This window comes from Cervus canadensis, chromosome 28 (genome assembly GCF_019320065.1).
Source record: "Cervus canadensis isolate Bull #8, Minnesota chromosome 28, ASM1932006v1, whole genome shotgun sequence".
Classification (NCBI taxonomy): Eukaryota; Metazoa; Chordata; class Mammalia; order Artiodactyla; family Cervidae; genus Cervus; species Cervus canadensis.
Window position 1 is genome coordinate 49,509,947 of NC_057413.1, and position 24,081 is coordinate 49,534,027.

A 24,081-nucleotide genomic window follows, 5' to 3' on the forward strand; every position below is an offset into this window, starting at 1 on the left:
TGGGGTAAAGTTAACATTTATCAAAAGAGAGAGCTACTGTTGCCCTCCCCACAGCTGAACTTCAAGCTCTCTTTCTAGTCTCAGGCCTTGGTGCTGGGAGTTGACAGAGGTGCAAATAAAGGCAGGCTCTCAGCGTGCCCGCTCCTGTGAGAGGTGCCGGCACTCAGCAGATGCTCATTTTTCCCTTCCTCTATCCTCCTGTGTCTAACATGGCACTAACCACATACCAGGAATTCAAAACTACAGCTGCTTAATTAACTGGAAAATGATTTCTTCTGAATAAAATGTGAGAATTACTCCTGATCTTTATTCTTCCTTGTTCATCAAGGGAATTGATTTCCCTGCCCAGGGAGAAGACACAAACCAAACACACCCCTCAGGAAAAAGACAGAGGCTGCAGAGAAGTGGGTCCTAATTACACATGGGAGAGGCGATTTCTTCCATCTTCCTTCCCAAGTCTTATCTCCATCTGCCTCTGGAGAGGAACCACCATTCAAATTTTAGCTGACAGCAGTACATCAGGACATATCCTTTGTGCGATTTTCCCTTTGTTACTATCCTTTTGTTGTTTAGTTGCTAAGTCTTATCTGATTCTTTGCAACCCCATGATCTGCAGCCGGCCAGGCTCCTCTGTCCATGGGATTTCCCAGGCAAGAATACTTCAGTGGGTTGCCATTTCCTCCTCCAGGGGATCTTTTCAACCCACGGATCAAACCTGTTGATTGGCTCGACTGGCAGGCAGATTCTTTACCACTGAGCCACCAAGGAAGTCTAATCCTGAGAATTCTTCTATTTCTTTCAAAGCAGAATTGCAGCATCCCTGTGGATGTCTGCTTTTCTTTGGTATAAAAAGAAAGGCGACTTCTCCTCCAGTGAGGAAATATGAAGCTGCATCTTTATACTGCAGGTGACCAGTGATTTTATTTAGCCTTATAGCACAAAATACTATCTGCTGGGAATGAATTTCTTAATGGGACGAGAGAAAGGTTCCCCACTAAGAATGCAGACAACTACAGTCTGTGTGGGAACCTGACATATTTCATGACAGCAATGTGAAGCCGTTATCCAATGAGAAAACAGTCCTTCCAAATTTGAAAACAAGATGTCTAGACTCTTTTCCTAATTGATGGCCATGCATAAAAATGTATCATAAAAATGTGTCTGCAATTGTACAGCAGCATACCACTAACAAAGGAACTTTTATCGGAAAAGTTAAGCTGTGTCTCTGGGAATTCATAATCATCTCAGTAATAGCTGTGTCTTAATATCCAAATAATTTGGCTATTTTGGGTTCTTCAAATCTTGTTTTCTAAGTGGTTATTTCTGGTGCCTGTAATTTTTCAGTCAAAAGCTTCCTGAATGGATAGTGATGATTCAGAGTCACCTCTATCAGGGGATAGTTTCATATTTATAATTGCTGTCATTAAAAAACCTATCTATTGACTATCAACTGTCACCTGCCTTAAATGTTATCAGTTTAATCGCTCATAAAATAGCCATACCAGTAAAATCTGACTTCACCCATGAAGAAGGATTTTCTATAACAAGGCCAACTCCAGAGCCCAATAATTAGACAATGCTTTCTTGGATTTAAACAACATAAAACAAAACAAAACAACCCCTCCCCCCCAAAACGAGAAACTTGTCAGGACTTCCCTGGTGGGCCAGTGGCTAAAATTCTGCTTTTCAATGCAGGGTATGCAGGTTTGATCCCAGGTTGGGGAACTAAGATGCCACATGCCACTGAGCAACTAAGATCACATGCTGCAACCACTGAACCCACACACCACGAGCACACAGTCTATGCGCTACCACAAAAGATTCAGTCAGCTCCCACTACGGCTCCAGCATGATGCGAGGAGCTCAGCTTCACACTTTCTCAACGCCCAAGGATTCTTCGAAACATTTGGTATATAACTACCCACTGAAAATATTCAGTTTAAAATAGATCCTGCTCATGAGGTAACCTGGACATGACTTTTGCCTGATGTTCCAGGGGAATCAATGATTAATGCTGGATACTAATAATGAAGCAACCATATCCTTTTTATGGCTCTGCAGTGATCTATATACTGTTTAATCAAAAGTAGTGGAGTATCCATATTTACAGGCTATACCAAGTTCAGGGGGCCTAAACCTGACCAGGGAGATTAAGATTGGACTTTGTCCATTGGAAGGTTGTTCTCTCTTCAGACCATCATTTCGCTCATCTGTCAATTCATTCATCCATCTTTTGATGAGCTCCAAATAAGCAAAGACCATTATAATTCACTAAGGGAGACATAAAATGATTAAAACACAGTCCCTTGATCTATCTGGGGGTAGGCAGACCAGGAAATACAAAATATTTTGGGAAAAGTGGGTCAAGGTTCAAAATTTGTCTCTGAAGGAGAAAACAGTTCAGAGAGAGTCAAAGAAATAAGGAAGAGGAGTGATTTGACTCTTCCTACCATGTCCTGAATCACTAGGAGCTCCCTGGGCCTAGATCTATCCAAGTGTGAAAAGGTTTCCTTCTCTAGACCTTGACCCCTAAAAGAGGTATGGGCATACAGGGAAGCTGTCTTGAGATTAAAGTGAAGACAGTGACAAAATTCTTCCAAGCAAGTGTGAGAAACACTGCTAACAAAATTAGAAAGGGCCTCAGAGAGTTTGTTCATATAATATTATAGTATTTTTCTTTCCACTAAGGAGAAAGAGAGAAAAATTCTCAGTTTAGGTTGGAAGAAAAAAGTGTAAGGATTGGATGCTGAAATAACCTGGGAATAGTGATTTCACAGTTAAATTCTTAGGAGGTTTTAGAAAAACAGTATAAATTCTCATTTATCTTGAAAAACTAAAGGAAAGAAGGTCCTACTAAGATGGACTGAGAGAATGGACCAGGACTACAACTTATCACCAAATGATTTTGTTGGAATTATGAACCCTTTCACCCAGATACTTGAAATTAAATTTTCACATGGGTACAAGACATATTTTAAGAGAGGTCAGCGACTGCTAGCTGAAGTTTAGGAATCAGTGAAAGCAGGAATAGGAACCTTTCTAGATAAAGGTCCTTTCTTGATCCTCAAGTTGGAAACTTGTAATTAAAGCCAGTTTGTGATGTACTATATCTTTCATTCTTTCAATCTAAAGCTTCCAACTTCTCTAAGCTCTCATTCCTGGAAAAGCTTTTGGCAGTCACTTTTTGCAACCCACAATTTCTGTAGCTTTTCATCTTTTTACCATACCCTTTTTGCATCTAAGCCTCACTTCCCATATGTGGTCAGTAATGCCACCACCACCGGAAGTAAAATGGTCCTCAACATGTGTCTGTTTGCCCACACGGGGGCAGAAATGTGGGGCAGGAAAGGAGTCCAGCAGTCATGGAGCTCAAGATACTCTGAAAGTATAAAGAACACATTATTACCCACTTTGTACACGTGAATATAGACATGAAAACACCAGAGAATTCTCTGAAGGCTACAAAGAAAGAGAATCAGTGGGTCTGGGTCTCTGCCCCCATAGTCACATGTCAGACTGGATCTCCTTTGCACTTTTCAGAAGGGCATTTCTACTTCTGTGTTTTACGAGGATGACAATGATTTTAAAAGAAAAAACCATCTGTATGTCTTCTTTGGAGAAATGTCTGTTTAGTTCTTTGGCCCATTTTTTGATTGGGTCATTTATTTTTCTGGAATTGAGCTGCAGGAGTTGCTTGTATATTTTTGAGATTAATCCTTTGTCCATTTCTTCATTTGCTATTATTTTCTCCCAATCTGAGGGCTGTCTTTTCACCTTACTTATAGTTTCCTTTGTAGTGCAAAAGCTTTTAAGTTTCATTAGGTCCCATTTGTTTAGTTTTGCTTTTATTTCCAATATTCTGGGAGGTGGGTCATAGAGGATCTTGCTGTGATTTATGTCGGAGAGTGTTTTGCCTATGTTCTCCTCTAGGAGTTTTATAGTTTCTGGTCTTACATTTAGATCTTTAATCCATTTTGAGTTTATTTTTGTGTATGGTGTTAGAAAGTGTTCTAGTTTCATTCTTTTACAAGTGGTTGACCAGTTTTCCCAGCACCACTTGTTAAAGAGGTTGTCTTTTCTCCATTGTATATCCTTGCCTCCTTTGTCAAAGATAAGGTGTCCATAGGTTCGTGGATTTATCTCTGGGCTTCTCCAAAGAAGACATACAGATGGCTAACAAACACATGAAAAGATGCTCAACATCACTCATTATTAGAGAAATGCAAATCAAAACCACAATGAGGTACCATTACACGCCAGTCAGGATGGCTGTTATCCAAAAGTCTACAAGCAATAAATGCTGGAGAGGGTGTGGAGAAAAGGGAACCCTCTTACACTGTTGGTGGGAATGCAAACTAGTACAGCCACTATGGAAAACAGTGTGGAGATTTCTTAAAAAACTGGAAATAGAACTGCCATATGACCCAGCAATCCCACTCCTGGGCATGGACACCAAGGAAACCAGATCTGAAAGAGACACATGCACCCCAATGTTCATCGCAGCACTGTTTATAATAGCCAGGACATGGAAGCAACCTAGATGCCCATCAGCAGATGAATGGATAAGGAAGCTGTGGTACATATACACCATGGAATATTACTCAGCCATTAAAAAGAATTCATTTGAACCAGTCCTAATGAGATGGATGAAGCTGGAGCCCATTATACAGAGTGAAGTAAGCCAGAAAGATAAAGAACATTACAGCATACTAACACATATATATGGAATTTAGAAAGATGGTAACGATAACCCTATATGCAAAACAGAAAAAGAGACACAGGAATACAGAACAGACTTTTGAACTCTGTGGGAGAAGGTGAGGGTGGGATGTTTCAAAAGAACAGCATGTATACTATCTATGGTGAAACAGATCACCAGCCCAGGTGGGATGCATGAGACAAGTGCTCCGGCCTGGTGTACTGGGAAGACCCAGAGGAATCGGGTGGAGAGGGAGGTGGGAGGGGGGATCGGGATTGGGAATACATGTAAATCCATGGCTGATTCATATCAATGTATGACAAAACCCACTGGAAAAAAAAATAATAATAATAAATAAATAAAAAAAAATAAAATAAAAGAAAAAACCGTGTTTGCTTTTGGGGAGCATGTTCTCTATTTTAGGCATAGTGCTAGGAACTTTCAAGGGTTACTACTAAATATTTGCTAAAAAATCAGTTATTTTCATAACTGATTAAACTGGGGTTCAGGCCAGTCATTTGACTCCAACCATCAAAGACAGTAGAATGTCAAATGGTGACTTACATGAAATAGTGTCAGTGAAATTTTTGGTTCATTTAAGATTATCTTTTAATGTTTATTTATTTAGGATAGTCATAATCCTACTATCTTTTAGGCTGTTGGAATGATGAAATGGTATTATACATTTAAAACCCTTAGAAGACAATCTCTTAAAATGAGGCTACTTATGTGTATACACGCAAATACACATATAAATTCTACCTGTCTAGAAGACTACATAGACACACATATACATTTTGAATAAAAGTGACATTTTAATGCAAATACTGTGCTCACATACCTGGCGCTGATTTCCCATGCAGTCCCCACATCTCTGAAAAGCACATCAGGAGGACTGACTAGGCTGCGCCAGTGTGACGGACTGGTGAGCTCCTGAGGTGTCCTTTGCCTCTGCAGGACAGGGAGTGCCACATAAACCCTCAGGAGGATAAATGAAGCCTCCTGAGTGTTCTGGAATAAACACCTCCAGGCTTGCTGGGACCACAAGTAAAGGTGCCTAGAAGCTTGAGCCTTTGCTTCCAACAGTGTGTGACCTATGACACTGAGAGCCATGTAAGCCAAGCATTTGAAATGCTTCCATGCCATTTCAAGTATAATCGTGAAATTTAAAAATACTCCCCTATCACCATATAGAACAGAACAAAGTCGTGCTTTGCAAAGCTTTTTTTAAGTTAGATATTTGCATAGCTAAAAGCTATTTTAAAATTCTATCAGTATTGCTTTACTCTGTCAATATACTAACCTTTCCAGTTATTAAATATTAAGTATTAAGTGATTAAGATTACCCTCTAAAGTATTAAGATTACCCCCATGGAGAGAGCTGGTAACCTGCAAGATCAAGTTAAACGGCATATTCAGTGACCGTGAACTCCTAGAAAATTAGTTTAAAATGATGCATCACTTTGTCAAACTCTCTTAAGAACTAGCTTTTTAGGATCTCTCTTTAGAAATATGAAACCCCTCAAAACCATTACCACAAATAGCCAATATCTAAAATAACTGCCAAGCCACCTGCTTTTCTCCAGGAAACACCATAAAACTCACAAGTTAGTAAAGCTTTGTAGAGCCTACAAAGTCTAGATCTTTCTGATGAAGCTTACTTATTGTTTGAGAGACTTTATTTCCCCTTTTCTGAGCCATGAGAAGTCCCCACATCAGGTTCAGTTCAAGGCACAGGCTTATGTGTAGAAGAAGGTTTCTGGGCAGAAGGGAATGCTGAAGAACACCTCTTTGTCACTTTGGTCTTGGCACAGTATTTCAGATGGTATTCATCTGGAATAAAGAGATCAATGACATAACACATCCAATTCTCCTCTCTAAGTGGCTTTACTAGAAGTGGGTAAGGGCAAAAAGATATAAATTCATCTGTCTGTAGGCAACCCAAAACATATCAGCTCGTCTTGGCGTAATTTAACCAATAAGATGATTTAGAGGACAGTTCAGTGGCACCACTTTTGGAAAGTAAAAGCTTAGCAGAAGGAACATAAATCAAAGGTGACTGGCAGGTAAAGGATATATGCAGCAATCAGCCAAACCACGTGCACCCTGGCACCAATTCAATAAGATCATTTATAACATTTTTAAGGCAGGAGTATACAAAAGGGGGTCTGGTGCTAACTAAATCCACAGATAGCTTACATGCCACTGAAATAAACACTTCCAGATGCGGGTGTACAAAAACCTTTCACAGAAAGAAATGTTTTCTTTCATAAAGCTGAAGGAGGGACTCGTAGCGGGAAGGGCAGAAAGTCTGAGATTGAGCTTCTTACAGATGGTCGTGTCGGTGAGCAGGGAGTGTAGGGTGAGGATGAACTGAGCATAGCACGTCTCCACTTAGAAGCATCGCTATCATTGCTAAGACTGGATTTCTGTTAAAACAAGGTAAAAAGGCTAACAGTACATCATTCCATCATCCTCCAAAATCTGCTGTCTGAGTCAGCGTTGCTCCCATTACTTCCCTGAGACTTTATTTTGGGGGAGGTGATGGAGATAACAGGTTCACACACAGATGAAAGCCACTAATCAAAGTTTAGAAAAACGATGCTCTGGTTATTTTTACCAGCACAAAGCTATTGGGGGCATGGCATTAATGATGAAAACATTTCCAAAATCTGGCCAGATTATAGTCATCTTTCAGGAATGCATGACCAAATTCATTAATGGCTTAGAAAGTCAATTTGTTCACCCAAACAGCATAATAATACATGGGACGTTCTGGTTATATATTTAAACATTCCCAGAAGTTCAAACAGAAAGTTGGAATGCCTGTTTTTTGTTTTTTTTTAAGGTTCAGGTGAGCCATGCATTGAGCTCTCCCTCCTTCCCCCAAGAAAAACCCCTTGAAATTAGTTTTCTTGTTGAATCTTTAAACTAATGCAAATTCTCTGTAAGCATCTGGGTAGAGAGTTTATTCTTGAGACTATTTCTAATTATCTGCTTTATGCATTGACCTAAATCACAAACTTGTCATCTATTATTCTTCTTTCATTCAGGATCTTGTTCTACTTGTTCTTTATGGCAAATACCTCTTGAATAGAGCCCTGTCTTCTCTGCTGTTGGTGTCACTGCCTCGGCAGAGGCTGTTCTGTCTTCTGGCCTGTAATACTGTGGTGGCCACTTGATCAGTCTCTTTGCCAATTACATCTCCTAACTCCAGTCCCTCCCTCCTCCATCCCATCAGCTGGGTTACTTTTTTTTTTAAGAGTTCACATTTGTTCGTATGAATACCTTGCTTAAAAACTCTAAAATTGCTCCCTGCTGACCATATCTGTTGTTTACAAACAAATTTTCCAAACAAAATCTTCCTGAAAACTCAATATATATGACAGATAAAAGCTTATCTGTACTAATTTAGGGAAAACGCTTTATTATTCTGCAGAAGACCTGTAAAATAATCTGGGGTTTCTGTAGAGCATGATTAGATAACCGCTGGCCTGATTGATGAAGTCCATATAAACTGGCCTGGGATTCAAAATCCCTCTCAAACTGTCATCAGCTGACCTTCGACACTTCACCTGCTCTCAGCGTACTTCAGACCCAGTTCCTTACCCTGGTTCAAATAGCCATTCTGCCTTCCTACATTTTATTTTCCCTCATTTTATTTCTGCTCTTCTTTCTGCCTGAGCTATCTTTTCACAGTTCTCACTCATTTCCTTTACCTCCATCTCATAAAGTCAGTTCAAATGTTAGTGACTCACTGTCAGACAGTGGCCTCTTCTGCATGTTCCTCCTCCCCCACCCCCAAAACACCAACCACAGGGCACGGCTTACACGCCCATCTGAGCATCTCCTTCACTATACTGGAACATCCAGCTACTCATGTCCATAGAGTATATCCCCCTTTCAACAGATTTTTAATACACGTTTAGCAACTTTTACTGAACTATTAAATGGAGATACCAGATCTATAAGGATCTCAGGCCATGTGGGGATGTTAAGCAGAAGCACTTCCACTTCTAAATCATGTCTGGTTCAATCGTACCAATAAGGATTCTATCAGATGAACTGCTACTATCTAAGCCAAACGAAGAAAGCGAGTGCTCTCCTCGGCATGTGAAGGGTACCTCATGCTATCAGGAAGGCATGGACTTCGAGGGGTTTTTCCAGCAGTGGCCGATGACAGGCTGACTTGGAGCAGCGCAGTCCTGTCTTGCCTCCTTATTCATTTTGCCTTTAACCACTTGTGAGCTGCTTGTGTGGGTGCAAGATGCTGCTGTCACCGAAACCGGAAGTGGGGTTCATTCACTCACAGGAGAATCAACTCCTAACACGGTCGTCTTCGGACAGCGGCCTCAGAGAAAAGCACAGTGGGGAGCTAGGTGTGCTTCTGCCTCCCCTCCTCTCTCTTCTGTTTTCTCCTCTTCTCCACACCCCCTCTCTTTTCGTTAAACACCAAAGCTTGCTTCAGGGAGGAATGCTTGTCAACTACAACTTATTTACTTATTAGGCTCTTAACCTAATTAGTCCAGCATATGGGAATGGGGGTTTCAGGTTAGATCAGGAATGCAGAATTAAATCAGGGCCAGAAAAATAGTCCTTAACTTCTCTCCTGGAAACTATAAAATCTGCACAAGTGTTTGAATTGGAATTGACAGGGACCTGCAGGTCGGGGCTGTGAACTTCTGAAGCCAGAGAGGCAACTCAGCTACTCCTTCCCTGGTCTTTCCAGCAGGGGCACAGTTGCCCAACTGTCACCTTGAATGCACCTGGGCAAATTCAGAACCTGACCCTGGGCTCTGCCCTTGTGACCTCTGCCAACTCATCAGCCAAAATACTTCCAGATCTGGAGAGCTTGCTCCATGTCTTGGGTATACGCCCAGAACTGCAAACGCACTCCAGTCAGGTGGGAGAGCCTCTCCAGGTGCCAGGGCAAGAATTAACATCTGACTGACATATGGGCTATGAATTTTCTCTTCTCACAGCTTGGGGTCATGCAGAGGCGGTGTGTGGGAGTGGAATATTTGATCTGTGCATACACAGCCTGGGGGATTTGGTTTAAATCAAATCATAATTAAAACACCAGTCAGGAAAACAAGGCATAATTATTTTTTTCCTGCATTTTTTCCCCTACCTTGCATACAGTCTTAAATATATGTTGGGCACAATAAGACCCAGGTATCAGTTTCATTTTTGGAAGGTGTAAATTTTCCACTAAAAACAATCCACTTATTATGTTGTAGGAATTAACTCTGCAACGACATCAGTAAATTAAGTGACAGTTCAGTGATTGTATTTGGGTGACTAAAGTATGTAACCCTATTTAAGAAATCATCAAAAAGTAAATCATCTCCACTTCAACAGGCTCTCATCATGGTTGTCTGGAGGGAATTTTTGCCACACTATCAATAAAACAGTACACGAATGTTTTACTTAAACCAAACGCGCTATGACTGTTAGATGTTTCTGGCAATGGTTAATAAAGAATCTATCCCAATAAAACTAATGTGTTTTTCTCTAATATTCATCTACTTTAGATATAAAATATTAACTGAAAAATTTAAATGGTATTTTTGCTAGGTGAACCTTGGCAATTTAATATACTGAGTTTATGTCTAACTCAATGTTTACAATCTTATTTATAGACTTAAAAGGAAAACTTCTTGCCATTTTTAGGCCATACTTTTTAAGCTCAGAAATGTCTCAGCTTAGTTTAGTTCCTCCCAACTAATATTTTTGCTGCTTTCATGAATTTATGAGTTGAAAGAATCCTGTGAATTTTTAAAAGAAAAAATAATCTCCTGTCGGGAGTCACTCAAAATATTTTTCTATTCTCTCTCCATTCTCTCAGAAGATTGCAAAAACCTAGGAACTACAATAACACATTCAAATCTCAAGATGTGGTCCTTTTAGAATATTCTGCTCAAAAAGTTTCTCTTAGTTGTCAATTACTGCTCCTTCCTTGCACTCATGTTCAAATTCTTCCTCTCTTCTCCACCATCCAGACTGCCTTTTACAATGAATAGAGATAAGTTAACTTCTTAAACTACTTCAAATCCACGACCCCCACTAGAGAACACTGTCTCTTTTTCAAATTATTCCCCTGAAAATTCTAGGATTCTCTGCAGGATTTCTAGGGGCCTCTTAGATGTCTGATGTCAATGCCCATTTACAATTTTTTGTGCTACTCAAAGGTTCTGTCATCTTGTGTTTCATATTTGAACTTCTTGTCAATGTTTTGCTGTTTAGGAAGTTATGGCATGGAATCCTGGCCTTTCAGGTTTTTGTTTGTTTTGATATTTAAAGCAGTCCAAATAAAAACTCGATGTAAAACTGTGCAAGTCAGTCTGTCACCTTTGGGTGTATACAGCCCACACTGAACGAAGTGTGAGGTTCTTACTGCTGATATTAAGGCAGAAAAAAAGCAAAATGTTCCTGTTTACTGAAGAGGCAAACCAGCTGTTAATAACACCAGAATATTTCAAAATGGAACTGGGTAACTCTTTGTAGACAAATTCATGGGCTGTCCCAATGTAAGGTGTTACTGCAGAAAGCTCAGATGACGTAAGATCTCTTGTCCCTTCTCCCTGAATTCTGTCTGATGATTAAGAAACAGTAAGTAAACATATAACATGATTATGCCAACTCTACTTAGCAATATAGAATAAGACGCTGTGCTTACAACAGCAGAAAAAGTGTTGGTAATGAATTCACCAAATCTGGCTTCAACAAGCAAAGCCAAACAAATCCGACCCTGAAACTTTGAACCCCTGGAGAAGGGAAAGATGACCCACTTCAGTATTCTGGCCTAGAGACATGGGGTCGCAAAGAGTCAGACATGACTGAGTGACTTTCATTTTCACTTTCAATAGCTTATAAAGTTTTAAGACACCTTAAAAATATTTCGAGAAAACCATGAAGAGTTATGCTTGAATAAGAAATCCATATATTGATTCCCTTTAAACATAATCAGTTTTAAAATGTCAGCACTTATTAGATACTGTTAGTGAAACCATTTTTGAGCAAAAATTTCTTAGTATTTCTCTTTTGAGGCAAGACTATTACAGGCTTGTGTTGACCATTATTAAAACTGTTATATTTGTGAACTGAAATTTCTTAATGCTTAATGTAAATAAAATAAAATGTGGAAATAAAGTAGATAACTGTGATGAATATAATGTTACAACATAACTTTGATTTTGAAACATCTTCTCTATTCCTATTGAATGAGATTTTCAGGGTGGATCTTCTACATATAACAATCAGATTTCTGGAATATTTGATAGAGAAACCCTTCTCTTATGGAGCATCTTTCAATTCCTCTTGGAACACTTGTCTTCTATGCAATGTAGTTTATGAAATGCTATTTCACATTTTCATAATAAGACCACTTAAATAGTTAAGAATAGAGGCCAATCTGCAAAAAGGGAGTTAATGAGGAATATTAGTGAGGATTCATTGAAGCCTGTGGTCCCTGTGAGCCACAGAGTATTTCTATTTAGCTCTTGTCCATGATGTAATTTTAAGTTGGTTACCTGATTTTTCTCTAACTATCAATTTTCGTACCTATAAAGTGGGGAAATCAACACTCATCTTGTTGTGTTGTAAGAATAACACAATGCAAATGAAAAGTTTCTATACAAATATTGTACGTTATTAATCAACTAATACTTCTCTGATTCTAATGACTATCTCTCAAGAAGTCTTCTAGTATTTTTACTACTACATTTCAAACATTCTCTCCCTAAGTAATCCTCAAGTGAATACTGTGTTAATTGAATCATTAGATTTCTAATATTCAACTGCTTATGACCTAAAGAAACCATTATTTCACATAATTTGACATAATAAATCTTGTAATTAACATTTCTGCCCCACCTTATTTTAAAATTAAAAACTAAATTAAAAATTTTACCCCTTTTCTAAACAATGCTCAATTTTAGGTTATTCTTATATGACAAATATGTTTGTGTGTGCTCAGATGCTGTCACATCCAACTCTTTGTGATCCCATGGACTGTAGCCCTCCAGGCTCCTCTGTCCATGGAATTTTCCAGGCAAGAAGACTGGAGTGGGTTGCCATTTCCTCCTCCAGGGGATCTTTCCAACTCAGGGATCGAACCTGAGTCTCCTGGGGCTCCTGCATTGGCAGGCAGATTCTTTATTGACCACTAGTGCCACCTGGGAAGCCCCATATGATAATAAATACGCCACACATCAATATTTTTTTCTGAGAACCAGTGGCCCATACCTATGAAAAGGTACTTGGCGCCAACCTAAATGATAGATTTAGTACTTCCAAAAAATATACTGAGAAATTTTTACTTCCAGTTAAAAAATATTCTTAAAAAATAGTTATGAATTCATCCACAATTTCTACTTGGTATTTACATTTAAAAATTAATATTTTATAACATTTTATTTTCCAGGTTGAACACATTAAGATGCAGACAAATTTTATGTGCTCGACATAAGAATTATTCACGAATGTGAAATTCTAGATCAAAACAGTCAAAGCAATCTGCTATGCCACTTCTGTTTTTAAAAGTTTAACATGAGGAATTCTTAAAGGAAATTTCTTATTTTTGACTCTTATTTGTCTATTGTGAATATTTCTGAAGAACCAATGATATAAGAGCATTTCCAGCATCCCTAATAGACATAACACATCAAAGTAAATGGCCACAAGGGAAGAGTAGTCAGCTAAGATTCGAGAGGCTGGGTTACAGAGCCAGCCGGGTCAGTCACTTACAAGGTGCCACTGGGTTCAAGGCAAAGCTTCTCTGAGACTGAATTAAATGACTTTCTCAAGTCTTTGTTGCTGTTCAGTCACTAAGTCATCTCTGACTCTTTTGCGACTCCATGGACTATAGCCCGTCAGGCTCCTCTGTCCATGGGACGTCTCAGGCAAGAACACTGAAGCGGGTTTGCCAATTACTTCTCAGAGGATCTTCCCAATCCAGGGACTGAACCCCATCTCCTGCATTGGCTGGCAGGTTCTTTACCACTGAGCCACCTGGGGAGCCCTTCTCAAGTCTTAGCCAGTTTTAAAATGCTCAGCCAGATGTCTCACAATTTAAGACAGCTGAGTGGGTTTTGAAGCCGCTCACTTCTAGGGACACACTTAGGTACCATTCAGATAAATGACCAAGCTTAAATGAGAAATTTTAGTTTTACTATTCTGCTTCAACGGAGAGCCACCTGGTAACATGTAAGTTCAGGAGGGTGAGATGGTTTTCCTCTGTGAATATCATTCAGGAGAAACTAATATATTTAGGCATTACACATGGGATTATGTCATCCCCTTGGTGTACATAGTTTGCTTTCTCTGGCTTTCAAAATTACAGACCCGGTTTTCTGTCAGCCATTTCCAGCACTTCTCACTGAGGACTGGGGCTGCGCTTCAGAGGCGGTAACCAAGGGCACCACCCACTGCTTGTACACAGCCAGGATCTAGAGAAAACACATGTCTGACCATCCTTTTCGTGACAGATAACACAGTCCACTGAGTTATTCTCTGTGGGTATTTTCTTCAAGAGAAAAAACAAAATGCTCTAATTGTAAAATCTACTTCATTCACAAAATTTTAAAATGCTTTCTTTTCCTTTGACCTGAACAAGAATATTCTAAGAATTTTTTTTTCTTTTTTAAAACCATTACCAAAAGCATTTGAATCTTTAGGCTGCAAGGAAATACTCTTCTGTAACACAATTAAACTCAATTAAAACAATTAAGTACCAATTAACTGTCTGACAGAAAAACTCATTTAAAGCTTTTGCTATACTGTTTTTTTTAAGGCCCTAAAAGTTTCTTAATATAAGTTTTATTTTATCCTTTACTTTTCTGTACTTTAATTTTCTAACATGCTAGCATTATTTTCATAATTGGTAAACTGAGGAAACTTTAAAAAGTGAGAAAAAAGAGACTAGTAATAATTTATGCTTAAAAATTATACCAACTTTGATATATACATCAGCCTCTGAAAACCTTTTTTCAATAACTTACGCAAATATATAAATTCATATAAACTGAATTTGATGAAGCTTTACAAATCTGAGGTTGTGCCATTTGTTCCGTAGATTTCTGTTTCACAGGAGCTAGTAAGCAAAACCTAACTAGCAAGCAAAAATCAAGTGGAAACTATGGACACACAGTTGCTGAGACCTTATTTTTTAATATGACAGTGGTGGTAAAAAAAAAAAACAATCCATTAATGTTCTTCAACCACAATTAACTCAAAAAGTGAAAATGAACATTAATTTATTCTCAGGAATAATAATCTTTAAGTAGCTTTTACATCTTAATGGTGTAAACTATAAGTCTGTAAAGAAGTCACATTATAATTCAAATTTTAGTTTCTTCTACGATCACAAAGTGAGGCGTCTGTGTATGTGTGTGTGTGTGTGTGTGGTGGCGGGGGAAATGGTTTCTACTTTACTCAATTTGTATTTTTACCTGATATTTTTTAGAAAATATACTGCAGCTACTACTGCTACCTCCACTACTATTACTTCCACTATTATTAATACAATACATTGAGAGCTCATCGCTTGTCAAGTTCACAGTACTCCTTAGATTCCATCACAAAGTATGTTCTATTATTATGCCCATTTTACAGATGAGGTAACTGAGCCATAGAGAGGTTAAGGAACTCCCTTAAGGCTACTTTGCTAGTAGGTGGAGACTTGGGATCTTAATCTTGGCCATTTGGCTCTAGGGTCAATCACCATGCAATATAACTTCACATAATACCAACTACAATGAGTAAAAGGATAAGATGACAAACATCAAAATGTCTCAGGATACCCCAGTTTGCTAAGTACTGTAATGACTACAAATCGCAGGCTCGGAAGTGATTTTCAGAATTATTTAGGAAAAATTAATAATAAAAGGTAAACTAGTCCTTTTAAATGTTCTTTAGCATTTAAGATAGATATAGAGAAGATAAGTCACCATCACAGAAGATCAGGAATACATACAGCCATGGTAAAAGTTGCGGGGGAAAAAAAAAATCTAACTTAAATTAACCTCAGCTTAATCTCAGTTAATCTTTTAACTTCTAGGTATGATACTCTCTTCTGATCTTCTGCAAAGGGTTGAGAATAAATGAAAACACTGAAAAGAAAGAAGTCACCGAGTAAAACCAACATGCCAAAGGCAATATAGTTGTAACTGGCTGAGTGGGGACTGGAGGTTTATAGGTGTCTCCACAGCCCTGGTATGAAAGGCAGGAAGCTGCTGTCTCTGTCACTCTGTCCCCTCCCTCTCCAATGCGGCAGCTACCCAGTGCAAAACACTGTTCGTACTCCTTTCTACCCTCCACCTTACACGGCTTTAATCACCCCTCTTCTGCCATTTCAACTAATTATTCCCAAGGGGAAGAATTCACTTTCAATTCTTCATATAATGAACTGCATTCCTGAAATCTATCATGGTGTAAATTTGTACAAAATCATTTCACAAGTCATACAGTAGAAGACAGAACGATGCCACATCAAAAGCAAAATTTTTTTGGCTTACTGGTTGACGTTGGAATTCAGTTTCCAAGTAACCTACTGGTTGTCATTTTAATTCTCCAAATTTGTCTCATAGTTTTAGCTAATTCCTAAAACTAATTCCTAAAGTCAAGTTATGGGTACTGTAAATGAGGTATCTCATTTATATACACATTAGACAAGCACTTTATGTTCAGAATGACACGTTGCAAAGACAGAATCTCTATGTTTCATAAATATAAACTAGCTGTTGATGGCGATTTTAGTTTACAAAGGAAATTTCATACTGGAGGTAAGTTAGTTCAGCCTTTCTGCATAATTTAGGTCCAGTCTAAGGTTGCTAGAGACACAGCCCACATGCCTCCTCTCCTTTTAGGAGTCACAGCCCAAAGCCCAGGAAGCAAAGTGTCCCTAGTGCAGCATCAAATATCATCTCAGGGAGTGGGCATCAGGGAACTCAGCATCAGCATCCTCCCAGCATCAGGAGCATCTCCTCTTAACAGCTGCAGGGATGAGGGAACCAGGACCGGTGTTCACACTGTTAGCATATGTAGTCTGCAAATCTATTCTACTTTAAAGAGAATTTTTAACTTTAAAAGGCAGGTTTATGTATTGTAATACATAATACTGCCTGATCCTACTACTCATGCTAGACAATGGAGTGGGCATATACAGCCTTGTAGGCTGGGCAAATTATTATAGTTCCAGGTAATGGAGTAGACCATTCAAGGTCTGAGGTGTGAAGAAAACTCAATGTCCACCTATGGTGGCCTTCTTTCCCATCTGCTGTTGATGCTGTTCATCTCTGGCAGTGGTTAAGCAGGCCTTCAAGATCATGGCTCCTTTGTTCTGTTTTCCAGATCTATTTACACTAAGCATTTTTAAATTGCATTATTAGTTTAAAAAACCATATTGGTTATATGTTTATTAGACAAAAATCAGCTTAAACTATATCTGAGTGTGTGTGTGTGTGTATTCTGAATATTTCAATACATTTCCTGCCATATACTACAATCTTGGATTATAAAAGCAACAATACATGACTATCAGGTTAGACATGGAGGAATGAATATATATGTATACACAGACACACAGATACAGTGTCATCAGCCAAGATGGTTCTCAAGTGATCTGACCAATGTTTTTAAAAACAAAAAACCTGAAGAATTAAGGACCTTACCACCACCACCACTTCTGTTTGAAGAAACATCACAGACCTTATGATTAGGAGATTTCCCCTTATGGTAGATACATTTTCCTTTATGTAATTTTACCCATTACTTTTAGTAACCATTTTAGGTTATTTCTCAAAACCCCTGTCTCTCTTTGCTACCCTTTAATTAGTTCTAGATTATTATCAACTTTGCCTTTTTCTTCTCTCTCTATTCCATTGCCTCAGACTATTAGTCATTATTTGGCTCTTATCTATGGATCTGAAAATTTTAATCCTTTGTTATAAATTGGTTCTTTCAATTTCAGTTGGTTTTTAAATTCTTCCAATCAACTCATATTTCTCTAAATCTCATCTCCCTTTTGGCGAATCACTTAAAATAGTCTCACTTGTCATGTAGGAAAAAAAACAAGAGATACAGACTTCGTTCTTTCAATTGTAATAACCTAAAAGCACTCATTCAAAAGGATATACTGCTTAACCAGTAACATATGATTAATATAAATATGATAAATCATATATATGACAAATTTAATACATTAACCAGAAGTGAAAATAATTGTCACCATTATAGAAAGCTTCTAGAGACAAAGAAACTCTGATACATTTTTGCGGTCATACTGATAATGCATATGATTAACAATAACCAAAGAAAACAAAGAAGGCTAAGAAAGCATTCTCTTTAACTGAAACACAAGAAAAAAGATGATGAGATAATTTAGAAGAAATTATGACTTCTATCAACAGATAATAGCAAAATTCACTCAGGAAAAAACATATATGTTATGTATATACATATGCATAATGTTACACATACATATTCTGCTTTAGTATGTTAAAGCAGATTTGAATACAAAAAAATGAAACAAATGGTTAATTCTACTGTCCTTTAGTCATAAATCAAACCTAACTTTCTGAAAATCAAACCAATCCCTTACAAACAGAGAAGGACTTGGAGAAAGTTATATTAACATGAATAAAGATTTTTCTTAAAAGGGCCACAAGATGAGCATTTAATTAACACACATACACACACTCTTTCTTTAGGCTGTTGAAATATAAAGTCTTTAATTCTCCATTAAAAAAAAAAACAAACCTTGATTATAAGCTTTAAAACCATTTGAAGATGTGGAAGACTGTCTGCCTTTCAGCCTACTTCAAAGCCAGTAGAGAAATCATTTCTTCTTCTTCCAACTCAAAGTATGTTTAGGAGCAGAACATCTGATAGAAGTGGTATTGCCAATCTAACCAATTTTAAAATATAAAGTGCTTCTAGCAATATTTGGATACATATAATTTGACAAAAAAAGTTTTATAAACCTAAGCTTTGAAAAATAGAAAATATAAGCCCCAAGGAAAAAAAAAGCATAATTTGTAATTGAAAGAAAATAATATTTTGTAGAGAAAAAAACTGTTCTTCCAAAAAGAGACAAAAATGACTAACTCTTATTTCCCAAGAGAATTATGCCACTTTTATACAACAAAATTACAGCCACCACAAATTGCTTTCAACAATTCCATTGCTGCTTCATTTGACCACTTGAAAATCAAAATTCTTTCAGATTATAAATATAACTTTTTATAACTCTGTTATTACGTACTGTGAATGGGGAAAGGGGGCCAATCTTGTGGCCATAGCGTCGGACGGCCTCTCTGATGTGGCTGGGCTGGATGGCATCGCTGTGAGCCTCAACACCACAGGCCGCAGTGCTCTGCGACAGAAAAACACATAAATTGTTACTAAATCAAAAACACACAACACAACTACAGTGTATAAAATATGAAAATAAACTTTTATAAAATGGACGGTTTTTCCCTCAGGATGCACATCAGTGCTGCCATATACTACATCTAACAAAAAAAAAATTCCATTAGCAAATCAAAGATGACTTTTACATGACCCCTTCCAAGCAGACCAACCAAATGCAATTTTTATGCCCCCAATATTTCACCCAGGCCTGCATGTCAAGGTACAGGACAACAGAGCCAGTTGTGAGCGGTTGAAAAGTGTCATGTGAGCTTGCTGAAAGAACTACAGGAAGCTATTTTTTTAAAAAAACATTTAAACATTTATTACTATAAATGTTTCTTGGGAGCTAGTTGGATGTATTTCTGAAATAACCTGAGGGTCATCAATTTTAAAATAAAAAATCTAAAATTGCTATATATTTATTTATAATACAGGGGATGGTCATAGAAGATCATTTCAACTTGGTTCCTAGTTTTCTAAGTGTCCTTTGTGCAAAAACAAAATAAAACAGAAACTATTACTTTACTCTGTCTCATCTGTAAAAGACAGGTTTGAAAGTACAAAAAGACACAAGAATGAAAAAGATTATTTGCAATAAGAGTATGGATCTCAACTCAAGAAATGTATGTAACATGATTTTTAAAAAATGAAATAGGAGTATTATATGTTTGTGATTTAGTTGTAGGCTTTGGCTTCTCAAATACCTTGGTCTCGATCCCAGCCATCTCAGTTACCAGTTCTGTCAAGTCATGTAAGATACCTGTATTTTAGTTTCCTTATCTGTAAACAGAGTAATAATTTTAACTGCTCTATAGGGTTGCTGTGAAAATTAAATGAGTTAATATGTTTAAACCTCTTAGAACAATGCCTGACATATGTTAGCTATCAACAGCAGTAGGTTATTATTTAAATTAAAAACAGCACATCCATGTTCTTGAAATGATAAGCTAATTTACTTAAAAGTGCAGTAGGTACCAGATGCCAAGTCATCAACATTAAAGAATCAAGAGAAAGAAATAGTAGCCCATGTATTACTATCATTCTCATTGTAGAAGTACCATTCGCAGAATTCCTTATAGAGGTATATCTAGCATGACCTCTATTGAGAGTGATCTGGCAAATCTTATCAAAATGAAAACCATGCTTGATCCAACAATTTCATGATTTCTAAGGATTTATCCTGCAGATATATATTATACAGGCAAAATATAGATAGCTAGATAGATAGTCACTGCTGCACTATCTGAATTAATGAAGCAAATGTTCACCAAGGAGAGACCCATGAGCTCAATTATGATATTCATTCAGTGCAGCAGAAACCACAGCACCCACCATAATGAAGGAGGCAGCTCCATACAGATTCCTACGGAGCTATCTATAAGACACACTGTTTGAGAAAATGCCAGGTGTACAACTGGATAACCATGCTATCAGCTATTTTTTTTTTTAAAGGCTGAACAGTATATGCTCATTTAAGCATAGGTGATATCTGCAAAGACACCCCCAAAATTAGTAACAGTGCAGAATTTCTTTCTCTAGGAGTACAGATGGGTGTCTGGAGCATATGGGTTAGAGGAAATATTTTTCACTGCATATCCTTCTGTGCCCTTTAAATATATTTCTTGTGCCCTTTGCGTGTTTTTTTTTATTATGAACTAGTAAAGTAATTAAAACATTCTGACAAAGAGCATCTGCTAATTATTCAAGCTGAACCTGAAATAAGACTAAAATATAAAACGAGAGCTTGATTATTTTTTATTATTTTTAACAAGATTTGAAATAAGCCAAATAGGAATATACTCTAGAGTATCTTTCTCAATTTCATTCCAACAATACCCTAAATAACATAACTGCTGTGCCCACAATAACAAGGATTAAATTATCTTAACCCCTCACTTTGGCACTCATATAAGAGTGCACACATAGTTTTTCTTTAAAAAGAAAAAATGCTTTCTTCATTCTTATCCCAAGTACTTTGTTTCAGTTGGAGTATATTAGAATAAATGCAATTATCAAGTACCTGGTGAGGCTAAAGACTCTTTTGTGAGTTGGGCTGTCCAAAAAGTTTGATCAGGATCTTATAGACAAGCCAGAAGGGACATTTTGGCCAACCCCATACAAAATGGGGTCATTAAGAGGGCAATATCCTGCAGACTAAGGGGGTAAGGGGTTCTTCCAGAGCTTTCCTCTGTGAAAGCTTTCTCCCTGAAAAGTGGATTTATTTCTTTGCTACATGGCCATTGAAGAGGGTACTCTTCCTTTACTTTCCCAAATAAGTTCGATTTTGGTATAGAATTTGTTGGTCAAAACCTCTCAGAACTTCTGGCATGGTGATCCAACTGACTTCAGAACACTGAAGAAGGAAGTGTATGTTAGAAACCACCGTGGCCACTATTTGTAAGATGGCAGCAAGTAAGCCATCCTGTTTGAATCACGTTATCATTGCTAAAATGATGAGGTTACCTTATATAAAACTAAGAATATTCAATTTTGTGAAAAATGTCATTAAAATTTCTATTTTGCCAGTTTCTGGTTTATCTGCTACAATTAAGCCACTGCAAACACCAGCATAAGTTACCACATGCACTTCTTCACCCTCCTGATTTGCCCATTGAGTTCTTTGCAAGGAAATCTTTAAAACGCAAGTGTTGTGTCTGCAGTATTGTTTTCACCTCAAAAAATACCTTCACATTTCTGTAAACATCCCTTTCCTCACCAAAGTACTAGTAATCTGTTTAAGTTCAAAATTCATATCAAGTTTAGAATTTTTACTTCAGCAGTGACTTCATAAATTTTGTAACAGTCTTCAAAACTGTTACAGGAGGATTAGCATTAAATTTATGTATTTGCTACACTAATAAAAATATTATGTTATAAATACATATGAAGACTGTTAGATTTATATACCAATTTAGCTTTCTCATTCTGCTTGAGCCCACATCTTGGAATATTCTTTAAATTTTCAAAAATGAAACCCACATGTTTGACAAAATACTGAGTGTTGTTGTCTATAGTGTATTTGTCAGAATTTCTGTGGGGACTAAACTCCTAATTTCCTAAAGTCAAGAACAAGGTGCTTGGTAAAGTTCTTCTTCATATGTCAGGTACCCTTTCCCCGGCTGTATTCATATTCCATTCTTGGATTCTTCCATTTCATTTTTAGTTATGTCTTTTTATTAAGAAGCTGCTGCTCAACACTGGAAGCTGAAGTATCACACGGAGTTCTCCATATTTCCTGAATCTAAGCATTGTCCCTCTTCTGTCCTTGCTGGCTTGAACTGAATAAAATTCTTCAACAGTTTCAACTCTCAACTGTGGTACAAGAAGTTACACTGAAACTTCTGTTGCCCCAGGATCTCTTATCTGACTCTTTTCTTCCCAACATAAAAGCTGTTGGGAAGAAACAACTTTTTTTTAAATCCTTTCTCAGCTTTCCCCTTGCCAGGTAATCTAATATTTAAGAAGGACCTGGAATCTCAGATAACTGTCTCTTACTCTTTTCAGGACTACATCTTCTGATAAACTTGATACATTAGACTCTAAAGAGGTGTAACAAAGGAGTAGTAATATGTATCTCCGGTCAGAGCAAGTGAAGGGTTAGTAGTGTTAATACCGACTTCTGTCCCTCACTGACCACATGGATTGATGTATGATCAGAGTGGGCAGGCAAGTGCCTTTTTTCTCCTCACTCTTGTACACAGAGCTCTCTCAGTTCTTTGAGTTTATAGAGGATTTCCCTTCAGATGAAGTTGGACCACTCCTTGGCCAAAGGCTATAGTATAATACAGTTAAAAACAGTTAATTTTCTCATTCCAAAATTTAACTGAAATGTTGTGTAATCTGTCATTCTATGTAAGTAGGAAGTGATTTTTTTTTAAACTAAAGAAATTAACTAGAAAAGGTATTTGAAAAGAAGACAACAAAGAATCACCAAATTCAAAGATTCATATATTATAAAATTTGGAAAAAACATAAGATATTATCTATTCTAAACTTTCCCAACTCCCCACATTATAGGTGATAGAGTGAAGATAAGGGACACTCCCAAGATTAAAATGACAGTATTAAGATATGATTATATATCAAGTTCCTTGGCTTTTAGTACCATCACAGCTGAGGTTTCCAGTGAGTAAAAAAATCAAAATATAGCAAGAGCTTGAATATGGAGTAGGAAATGGTAACCCGCTCCGGTATTCTTGCCTGGAGAATTCCATGGACAGAGAAGCCTGGTGGGCTATAGTCCATGGGGTTGCAGAGAGTTGGATCAGTTCAGTTGCGTTCAGTCGCTAGGTGTGTCCAACTCTTTGCAACCCCATGAATCGCAGCACGCCAGGCCTCCCTGTCCATCACCAACTCCCAGAGTTTACTCAAATTCATGTCCATCGAGTCGGTGATGCCATCCAGCCATCTCATCCTCTGTCGTCCCCTTCTCCTCTTGCCCCCAATCCCTCCCAGCATCAGGGTCTTTTCTAATCAGTCAACTCTTCAGATGAGGTGGCCAAAGTACTGGAGTTTCAGCTTCAGCATCAGTCCTTCCAATGAACACCCAGGAATGATCTCCTTTAGGATGGACTGGCTGGATCTCCTTGCAGTCCAAGGGACTCTCAAGAGTCTTCTCCAACACCACAGTTCAAAAGCATCAATTCTTCGGTACTCAGCTTTCTTCACAGTCCAACTCTCACATCCGCATATGACCACTAGAAAAACCATAGCCTTGACTAGATGGACTTTTGTTGGCAAAGTAATGTCTCTGCTTTTTAACATGCTATCTAGGTTGGTCATAACTTTCCTTCCGAGGAGCAAGCGTCTTTTAATTTCATGGCTGCAGTCACCATCTGCAGTGATTTTGGAGCCCAGAAAAATAAAGTCTGACACTGTTTCCCCATCTATTTCCCATGAAGTGATGGGACCAGATACCATGATCTTAGTTTCTGAATGTTGAGCTTTAAGCCAACTTTTTCACACTCCTC

At 37.8% G+C, this 24,081-nt stretch overlaps 1 protein-coding gene across 7 annotated transcripts in view; it reads right to left on the bottom strand.

Moving 5' to 3' along the window:
• The window catches only part of SUPT3H (SPT3 homolog, SAGA and STAGA complex component), a 347,771-nt gene that overhangs the window by 23,634 nt on the left and 300,056 nt on the right, over positions 1–24,081 (bottom strand). For 6 of the 7 annotated variants that reach the window (XM_043449964.1, XM_043449968.1, XM_043449969.1 and 3 more), the window contains one exon: positions 18,963–19,073. In XM_043449964.1, coding sequence (XP_043305899.1) covers positions 18,963–19,073 — 111 coding nt within the window. Of the gene's footprint in view, positions 1–5,125; positions 6,533–18,962; positions 19,074–24,081 lie in introns of those variants that run through there. The other variant, XM_043449966.1, reaches the window with a different exon arrangement.